This window comes from Martes martes (genome assembly GCF_963455335.1).
Source record: "Martes martes genome assembly, chromosome: 7".
Taxonomy (NCBI): Eukaryota; Metazoa; Chordata; class Mammalia; order Carnivora; family Mustelidae; genus Martes; species Martes martes.
Window position 1 is genome coordinate 63209875 of NC_137894.1, and position 11105 is coordinate 63220979.

General features: G+C 35.4%; 1 protein-coding gene across 2 annotated transcripts in view; it reads left to right on the forward strand.

Annotated features, from left to right (window-relative positions):
- Positions 1-4937, forward strand: part of CTDSPL2 (CTD small phosphatase like 2) — a 76907-nt gene extending 71970 nt beyond the window's left edge. For both annotated transcript variants that reach the window (XM_080808202.1, XM_080808203.1), the window contains exons 11-13: positions 38-164; positions 2101-2196; positions 2824-4937. In XM_080808202.1, coding sequence (XP_080664328.1) covers positions 38-164; positions 2101-2196; positions 2824-2889 — 289 coding nt within the window. In that variant the 3' untranslated portion in view covers positions 2890-4937. The remainder of the gene's footprint in view (positions 1-37; positions 165-2100; positions 2197-2823) is intronic.
- Positions 4938-11105: the final 6168 nt, after the last annotated feature.

Here is an 11105-nt window from a genome sequence, read left to right on the forward strand (position 1 = left end):
TTTTTCGTAGTTAATTTGTTTTTATTTTTATGTTTAGGCATCGGCTTTTCCGTGAACATTGTGTTTGTGTACAAGGAAACTATATAAAGGACTTAAATATCCTCGGAAGAGATCTTTCAAAGACTATAATAATTGACAACTCACCACAAGCCTTTGCATATCAGGTAGGAAGGGAGGGTTGCTAAACAAATTCAGATTGGGAAAAAATATAGTGAGAACAAATGCTGCCAAAAAGAATATGATAGGAGAACAGAATTTTGACTGGTGAAATTTCTGTTTAGTATTATCTTTTTAGAATTAGAAATGCCAAATTGCTATGTTCTGTGTGGGAAATTTTCTTTTCTTTTTAAGATTTTATTTATTTATTTGACAGAGAGATCACAAGTAGGCAGAGAGGCAAGCAGAGAGAGAGGGGGAAGCAGGCTCCCCACTGAGCAGAAAGCTAGATGCAGGCTCCATACCAGGACCCTGAGATCATGACCTGAGCCGAAGGCAGAGGCTTAACTTACACTGAGCCACCCAGGTGCCCTGAAAATTTTCTTTCAATTAAGTACAACACAGATAAAAATCTGGGTAGTAGGCCTAAATAAGAAAGGACTATAAAATATATATCAGGGGCTCCTGGGTGGCTCAGTGGGTTAAGCCTCTGCCTTCAGCTCAGGTCATGATCTCGGGATCCTGGGATCAAGCCCTGCATCGGGAATCTCTGCTCAGCAGGGAGCATGCTTCCCCCTCCCTCTCTGCCTGCCTCTCTGCCTACTTGTGATCACTGTCTCTCTGTCAAATAAAAAAATAAAATCTTAAAAAAAAATATATATATATATCAATATATCAGTTAATAGTATTCTTAGCAGTTGTTAAATAAGTGATTGTAAACATATTTGAGAATTGAAAAGACCTCAGTCATGTTCTGATATGTTTGCTTTGACATTCTGAAATAATTTCTTAGACTATTTTGTCAATATATTTATATGCTGTGTCAGTGTTTCTTTGAAATATAACTTGGGGGAGTGCCTAGGTGGCTCAGTTGGTTAAGCATCTGCCTTCTGGTCAGGTCATGATCTCAGAGTCCTGGGATAAAGCCCTGCGTTGCTCTCCCTGCTCTTCCTGGAGCCTGCTTCTCCCTCTCCCTCGGCCTGTTGCTCCGCCTGCTTGTGTTCTCTCTGTGTCAAACAAATAAAGTCTTTAAAAAAAAAAAAAAGGCCTTTTAAAGAAATATAACGAACTAGAACTGAGGCATCCTTGCAAAATGTTTTACATTATGAATATGTTCATGTGATAGTTTGAGATTTCCTTCACAATAAATCTGGGCAGAATAGGGATGGTGGAAATTGGGCTGGATGTTGATAGAACAAGTAAAAAAGTAAAAAGATGAAAAAGGAGAAAAGGGAAAAACTGCATATGGTATTGAAATATGTTCAAAATAGGTCACTGCTCACATTTTGAAATGTGTTTTTTAAGAATTTCTTACTGGTTCCTGGATAAAATCATTTCATTTGTCCTCCATCTTAAACACAGTATTCTGCATAAATGTTAAAGACAACCTAGAGATTATTTACTATAAAACAAATATGGTTTGCATTCTTGTTTCTAGACTCCTCTTCAGTGAAATACCATTGTATCTGTTTATTACATTAATGCTGTTTCAGGTTATCCTGCTATTTGTTGGAATAAAATGAACGTGATACAGTCCATGTGTAAAAGTATAGGCTTTCTGGTAGTGTTCTTTTTACATTGGCTGTACTCCTTCATTCACAGTACCTTGCACTGACTAATAGTAGCTATTTCTTGAATCAGTGAAGTAATATTTTTAGTAATGTTAATGCAAAACTTGTTTCAATGGATCTTTCTTGTATAGTTTCATATAGACTAGGAAGACATTACGTGGAAAAACCAATTAGGCTTTGATGTATTCCCAAACATCTGTCTCTTGCACTGTTGAGTTGTTGGAATATGACAAGCATAAACTTTGATGGCATTCCTTTTCAGAGGAACTTATTATATACATGTGTTTCTTAAGTATCTGTTATTTCTCTTTCAGGCTTTTACAAAGTAGGCAAAATGTAAAAAGAGGATTTAATTATTTATTTATCGTTATAGCTATCTAATGGAATCCCTATAGAAAGCTGGTTTATGGATAAAAATGACAATGAACTCCTAAAATTGATTCCATTTCTGGAGAAGCTTGTAGAACTGGTAAGTATATCTTAATTTTCTTTTTCTGTTTTGCTTTTGTTGCCTCAACTCTATTGAAACAAACCTTTTTAACTGCTTTATATTGACATTTTAAGTCAGCTTTGTATGAAATTAGGGCAAAAGTTGAAAAGGATTACAAGCATTTTCTAACCTTGTAAATTATATTAAAATCATGCTCATCAATATTTAAAAATTTGTAGATTGGGTGTTTTTATTTCACTGGGCTTCTTGCAAGTCACAACTAGTAGTATCATATTGATTTCACTTTGCTTTCATAGTTCAGGTCTAGAATTCATGCTTATGCTACTGAAACTTGATTCTGGCGTTACTTTTTTCCTAATATAGAAAGTAGAGTTCAGTGGCTTAACACTTCTACCTGTCTTTTGGTTTTGCCTTTTAGTGCATAATTGTTCTTTACAGAATTAAAACCTGAATGACAGGTTTGTTTTTTTTAGTCTAAATTTAATTCTTAAGTTAACTGCTTCTTCACAGTAGCTTTATATTGGCCAAACAAAATAATATAAGTTGTAAAATAAACTGTGTATTTTCTCTGCAAAGGAAGAATGTTATGAGAATTATATTTTTGAAATTTATGTGGCTTTTAAAAACGTCTTTTTCTCCACGCAGAATGAAGATGTTCGACCTCACATCAGAGACAGATTTCGCTTGCATGATTTGCTGCCCCCAGATTAAGTACAAAGACTTGTCAAATCACTGAAGGGGGAGAGAATGCAGGACCCTTTTGGACTAAACAAAAACATTGCCATTACTGTTGAAATTTTGCATTTTTGTACCCCGTCTTGCTTTTCTTATCTTTGGTGCCCAATAATAATCAAGGGTTACAGAAAGAGACTTTATCTCAGATTGAATACATACAGTAGGTAGGCTAAAACAGAAGAGTCTTTAGAACTAGTGCAACTCCAGTGAAATTTTTTTATGTACAGGACATCTGCAGTTTATAAAGAATTCTGTTTCTGCCACCAGCAGTTTGACCTGTAGTCACACAGGATTTTATGATAATAACAGAGATGAAAATGGACTTTTATTTTCTCTCTGTTTGGTGCTCTAAGTGGGTTTGTAGCCACTTTTCTGTTACTTTAAGATTCTCATTTCAACAGGAATGGCCAGTAAAAGTTGTTTTATTTTTCCTGTTAAGGTTTATAACCTTTTTACATTTTTGACCTGTATTAGATTAGATTTTCATTATGCATTCCTTTTAGTTGAGGCGCTTCATAGTTTTCTGGAAATAGTCAATTTTTAGTTTTTTATTATACATTTGAATGGCCGTTTTCCTGCTTTGTCTGCCTGCATATTGTATATTTGTTTAAAAATATTCTCTACTTTTAGTCCATGTAAGTTTCATTTAGAAAGACATGCATTTATATTTTGTTTCTGTAATATTCTACTGTAGGTGAAATCTTTAAAAAAAAAAATCAAAGGACTGGGTAGATAAGAATATATGAATGACTAATATTCAAAAGATTTAAACCATTGTGATGGCATGTGTTCCCAAATGGTAATATCTTGCAGTGGCACACAGATTTAATGGATAAAGGTATACCTCAGACTTCACTGTGCTCACCAATCTTTGAGGAGAATGAGTTTGGTCACCTGTTGGGCTTGATTTGGTTACTGCTGCCTTTGGTTTTCTCCAGGAATGAAGTATTCAGCACAGTGACTCAGTATTTTTAGTTATTTTGCATGGGCTGGTAGTACCTCTGTTATGCTCTTGGTTACAATCAATTTAAAACTCTGTGTAACAGTCTTGGTACCTTACAGTAGCTATGCATAATCCTGTGGCACAGTAAACTCCCAAGCCACCAATGCAGTTAATATGCTCTCATAGTGGTTTTCTATGCTATATGAAAATAGTCGTCAAGCCTTGGTTCTCTAATGCAGCTACCACAAGAGGTTGATATTTTTATAGTGGCGTGTAATCTCCTTTTCGGGAGGCTTTTTATGGAAGGTAGAATTTGTAAAAGTTAGTATGCTTTGCCTCTCGACTGCATTAACATGCCACAGGCTCAGACTGTTTTTGTGTAAAGGATGTCAAAGAACGGCACTTTTTCTAAAGAGAAGTTTGATATTTTGTATGCTTGTTAAGAAAGTACAGTATTGGAAATTAAAGGTGGACAACTGATAATTGAGGAGTATGTCACTTAATTTTTTATGTATATTACCTGTTTACTTGTACAACTTATTGTACAAATTACATGCAGCTTCATTTTCAAATGAATCCTTAAAATAAGGAAATCTTTTTAGGAAAACATTTAATTTTTGTATTTTTGATTTTAAAGGCATGAGTTATGTCAATTTTCAGTGTATTAATGAAGATTTTAACTTTTCATCAGGTTGAGTGTTTTCTTACTATATTATCTGTTGTGTATGTAGTTAGCATATTGTGTCACTGAACTGTTTAAAAAACCTAGCATGTAGAGCAAGCCTGTTTTGTGGAAAATCCTTATTCATTAAAAAAATAATCATGGCAGATATTCTGCAAAAAAAAAAAAAAAAGCAAAGCATTTGCAATTCAGAATACTGGTTTTTTTTTTTTTATTTGTTTGTTTGTTTTGGTTGTTTTGTTTTAATTTAAAGAAAGGTATTTTGCTTGCAGGAAAAAAATACTCCAGATTCATTTTAATTAGAATCTTTGAAATGTATTTATCTTTAGGGCATCTGGGCATCTTTATGCTGTTTGTCTTCTGTCTTTCTTGAAATAAAATGTACATACGTTACCTTTACATATGCTCTTGCTCAAAATTGTGAACCTAGTTACATTTCTCCTTGCTCCCCTTTAATGCTCAAACAGTAAAACCCAAAACCTATACAAGTTCTAAGCTTTCAGCATGCATTACAATTGCTGAAAGCTTTTCTGATTAAGTAAACACAGTCTCAAAGGGCTTTCCCATAACTGAAAGGGAAATGTAAGCACCTGTAATGTTGTGCCTATGGGCACTTTAAAATAAACACCGACTTTTAATCATCTTTTATTAATGGTAAAGGTGTTTTCAGTCCCATGCTAGGAGAGTTCTTTAAGTCAACTGACAAAGGAATCTAGCATAACAAGATTCTGTAAAGAAATAAAGAGAAATTATATGGCCTGAGAGAATTTCTTCATTACTCGATTTCAGTCATTTTAAATTTGTTGTTAATAAAAAATTTAAAATAATTTATGAAGAGACATTTTCCAGTTTCCTACCACTTTAATGTTTTACCTTCTCATTCCCCCTTTTCTTTAGCTCTTGGTAAATGTTATCTTAAACACTTCCATTCAGTTAAGTGGACACTTCCATTCAGTTAAGTGGAGGTGTCTATTTTGTGAATTGAGATGTGCCCAACTGCTTCAATTCATGCAGGAAACATGAACTCTTTAAAAACTGACTGTAGGAAATGCAGGAGAGACGGATACCTGATAAGACACAGCAAAAGTGACCTATATACACATTATATATCTGAAGTACATACTACAGTTGTGATATTTCCAGTGATAAATGTCTGGCTTTTAAGACATTCTTTTAAATATTTGTATTATTATTAGGATGTTTAAATCAGTTGTGTTTTTTAATTCTGTGTAATATATGTAGCCCTAATCAGATTTATATCACCATATTTCTCTTTGAGTCTTAAAAGAGTTAATAACGATTTGAAACCATAATTGTTTTTATATTAGCTAGTATGTATATTTATTTACCCAATGGCTTTATCTTGTTTCCCAAAATTCGGGGGTGGGGGATTGTTGAAAGCATTGTAACTTCTATAAATGGCTATTTTCTTGTACCTGTCAGTGAAATGGATGTGTACATTGTTTTTTTACATTTCTCTGGTTTTTCTGGTTTGTTTGGTTGTTGTTATTGTTGTTTTTTTGTTTTGTTTTGTTTTTGTTTTTGTTTTAGTGTTAAACATAGAATGGTTTTAAAAAAGTTATCCTTGGCCAATGACTTTTTCAGCTAGATAGTACTTTCATTCAACCTTCTAAAGAAGTTCGTTTTCATTGTTTTGTCCAGTCACCTTGCCTGAAAAACAGAGAGACTTCATCTCATCAATGAAGAAAGCATTTCATTATTCCTACAAATCTTTACAGCGAGCACAGAATTCTTCATAAGGACCAGATCTCTTCCACATCTTGTGTCAATCACATAAAGCTGAAATGTAAAGGACACTGAAGCCTTCATTTAATTGTACTAACATGATGGTGTTATATACCACATCCTTAGATAGTTAAGGTTTTCTGAACTGACTTCTCTTTGTCTTCTTAGGTATTTATTTGTTACTTCTTTTAATCTTGTGTATCTAAATTAACTTAGTTAATAGTTACCCACTGAATAACTATGCCAAGCAACTAGGAAAGAATGTTTATTTTATTTCCCCTTATAGGGGAAGAGTGGACTGGGAACAAAAATGTATGGGCCAAAAGGCCTTAGGCTGTCATTCATTCACTTTCTTATTCCTCTCATGAGCTATATTTGAGTATAGTATTTTTTCAGTGCTCATATGCTTGATTATGTCATTACTTTTACTATCTTCTGAAGGTGAAAGCCTGCTAGGAACCTGTATAAAACACATTTTAAAATTTCAGATTAAGAACCACAAAACTCAGTATCTTGTATTTAAATGCCACTTAAATTATTATTGGAATCCAAGTCTCACTCACTAGGATACATTTTTATAAAATGTTTCTCTGTATCTTAAATTGAAATTACTTGCCCAGAGGCAAGAGTTCTGGGGATATAAGGTGTTTTGAGAAATTTTTTAAAAGGGGTAAGAGAGCAGCAAGTTTACACTTACTTTTTGGTTTTGTTATTAGTATTTTAAAATATATCAGTGGTTCCCAAACCTCACCATTAGAATTACTGTGAAGAGCTTATGAAATACAGATTCCTGAGGCCTAGGCCCTACAGAATTGTCTCAGTGGATCTAGAGTGGGGCCTGAGAGTTCTGTGTTTGTTTGTTTTTAAACTGTCCAAGTGATTCTAATAGCCAGCTTTGGGAAATCACTGTTTTAAATAATGTGACAGTGGTTTGAGAATAGGCAACTAAATAAAGGTTTACCGGATGTCTCTGTGGTAGTTTTTGTTGGTTTTTTTGTTTGTTTGTTTTTTTAACTGGGATCAGATTTCACAGAACTTACTCAAGATACATGGAGGAATAATAAAGAAGATTCAGGCTACTGCTCATTATCATTCTTGTCTCATACTTTTAAGAGTTTGCATTTCTAGCACTTGGAATAGTTGATCATATATATAGCTGGAGGACATCCCTGAATGAGACCATTATATATATTAACTGTAAAATATTTCACTATTTTTTTATTTTATAAATCTTTGTAGAAATAAGCAATGAAATACTACTTTCATCTTTTGAAATGGGATTTTTCAAGGTAGTGTCCTTTTGGCATTAAGGTAGGGGGGAGTTAATATTCTCTCTGCCTTTTTCCATGTGAATCAATATAAAAGTCATGGATATTTAAAAAAAATCTCAGTTTAATTTCTACATATTTACTATGCAGTATAGCCGTGAACAAGTAATGTAGACTTAGTTTTCTCATCTTCAAATGCCCTGATCACCCTACCTCACAGGGTTGTTGTGGGGATAAATAAAACTTTTATGGAAACACTTTTCTTTGACGATATTTTATCAGCCATTAGAAACAATAACAGCTTACATTTGTGTAGTGCTTTTTTTGGTTACAGTTACATGATTTTTTCACATTACTTTCCTCTCTGATATCTTCAGGACATACAGATAAGGTACACAGAGTAGGTTACAGACAAGAGGAATCACAATTTCTGGAACTACTGTTTGAGGGAGTAGAACAAAATCTGAATAAAGGGGCGAATTTTGAGAAGATATGATAGCAAATAACCAGATTATGATGATATGATAGCAAATAACCAGATTATGGTGAGCCTAAGATGAAGCAAAATAACATGAACCACATAGCTACAAAATAGTACTCTGGTTCCACCCCTATCTCTGTGGTGAGACTTTTTTCCATCTTTACTGAGTAAAATTGACATTGTGTAAGTTTAAGGTGTACAGTATGATGACTTGATACATACATTGTGAAATGTTTACCACAGTAAAGTTAGTGGACACATCCTTTACCCAATTACCATTTTTATTAGGGTGAGATGAGAACATTTAAAGTCTAGTCTGATAGCAACTTTCAAGTACACACTTACCGCACTGTTAGCTATAGTCAGTGTGCTGTAAACTAGATCCCCAAAACTAGATCCTTCTACAACTGGATGTCTATCCTTTGACCAGCATCTCTTCATTTTCCTCACCCCCTGGCTGTGATGGAATATTTAATAACTACTTTCCCTACGCTCCAATGGAGTTTAATGCGCATACATGTTTGAGAATCACTGCAGTACCCCTACTATCTTTAGAAAGAAATGACTGGACTTAAGGTGAATAGTTGACTTGGGAGTTTGTTTGGTAAAAGGGTCATTCAAAATCAGAGAGTCTGATTCCAAGTCCACAAGTACTGGTTAACTTACTAGACAAAGTTTTCTGAGCCTTGACTGGTTTTCTGTGCAAAGGGTGCACCAAGATCTACCTTTCAGAATTACAAAGATGAAACATGTCAACACACGTTATAAACTGTGAGGCAATATACAAATAACTACAACAGTGAAAATGCTAAAGCAGCTAGTTCTCTTGAGGATATGCAGGAAATAATATGCACAGTGTCGGGAGATGTCTGAAGCTAGAAGGGGCAGGAAAGGGCAGTGGAAAATCATGGTATTGTAATACCACATGTCCTTGTTTTTTTTTTGAGGAAAACATGGGCAGTAGGGTACACTCAAATGAAGACAGGAAGTAATAATGGAGAGGTCACCTATGTTAATGTATTTGATGAAAATATGCTGAGTGTTAAGGAAAAAGTGGGTGATGAAAAAACGGTACTGAATGGCTTGAGAGATCTGGTTCAGTAGTCGGGGTAGCGGGGTTGATACAAATGATTTGCCAAGTTAAAAGTTTCTTAATGGATTAACCAAATGAACTAGATAGAGCTTTTAGTAGCTACCACATAATGACCTTTAATGTTATGTTTGATAGATGGCAATATTTGTTGAAAGTAACTATAAGCAGCCTTCCTAATGACAGTAAAAGTCATTTTAAAACATCACCTTATGTGTTAGCCATGATTCCAGGCTCTACGAATGGCGGAAAAAAGCAAACCTGACACTGCCCTCAAGCTTACAGTCCACTATGGAAAACTGACAATAATGTTGGGACAAGGGTCACAGAGGAGAAGAGTGGCTTTGAGAATGCCAGTTATACAATCTTGTCTGGAGCCAGGCTTGGGTTGGCTGAAAAAGCATTAAGTTGAGATCTGTAGAATATTTATCAGAAAGAATGTAAAGCCAGGCTTGGTTCTGGGCTGGGGTGGGGGCGGGGAGCGGTGCGGGGATGTAAAATCAAACAAGGGAGTATATGATCAGATTTGTCTTCAAAAGATCACTTTGGCTGACATAGGGAATAGACTGGGTGGGTGGGACACCAGTTAAGAGTTATGTAGAAGTTGACCTAATTCACCACACAATGTATTCTCTTCCTCTAAGACAACAAATGGTTAATGTACTGGGTGCTACCCTTTAGTGGACAGTGTGAGGCCAGGAGATTGGTAAAGTCCTAGGAAGAGTATGCGTTGTCCAGTTTACTGACAGGAATAGGAAGGTCCTCTCAAGATTTTACGGTACCATATAAAACTAAGTGAAGGAAAATGTATAGGAGTTGAACAGAGACAGATGCTGTCACTTTTGTCTTACAAAATCCTTGGATAGGCTTTTTGGGAGGGCTGAGGGCTAAGAGGAAAAACTCAATTCGTTCTTTATTTTATTTTATTTTATTTTAATGTAGGCTCCATACCCAGCATGGAGCCCAGTGTGAGGATTGAACACACCACCCTGAGATCAAGAGTCGGACACTTAACCAAGTGGGCCACCCAGGTGCCCCCAATTAGTTTTCTGTTTGTTTTTTTTAAAATATTTTATTTATTTAACAGAGACAGCAAGAGAGGGAACACAAGCAGGCTTCCCGCTGAGTTGAGCATGGAGACCAATTTGGGGCCCGATCCCGGGACCCTGGGATCATGACCCGAGTTGAAGTCAGATGCTTAACGACTGAGCTGCCCAGGTGCCCCTAGTTGTTTCTATATGAAATACAAATCCAATCTTTTTACATATATAATGACTCAGTGAGTTTGGTACTTTATAAATATCTTAACTTGTCCTATATGCAATTAAAACCTCTTCTTAATTCATTTATCTCTGAGATTTTGAGTTTGGTACCTAAGGGATCTCACTTAAAAAGAAGCCATTGGGGGGCACCTGGGTGGCTCAGTTGGTTAAAGCCTCTGCCTTCAGTTCATGTCATGATCCCAGGGTCCTGGAATCGAGCCCCGCATCGCGCTCTCTGCTTGGCAGGAAGCCTGCTTCCTCCTCTCTCTCTGCCTACTTGTGATCTCTGTCAAAAAAAAAAAAGAAGCCACTGGCATCTCTGCTTCATTTCTGTTGTCATTTACCACCTTATGGTTTTAATGATGAAGTTCTTAGAGGTTTTAATATAAATTTGTTAGACCAACATTGATCAATTACTCTGGTCATCTGTAAAATAATACCGTTATGTATGATTATAGGGCTCCCCTAGAGGCTAACATGTGAATCACAGACTCATTTTAAGGACTGAATGAATTTTGTTGCACATAATTCTAGACAATTATTTCCCTGCTTCCTCATTTCAAAAAGCAGCATGCACAACACTGTGAATAAATTCTCAATTTTTGCTTAACAAATTTATCAGGGCTGCATACATATAGCCCATGTATTTCTCCATAGCATCTCCAACTCCCCAAACCCATGTTCAAATGCATGTAGATTAATAACTTCAAGTTAATATCC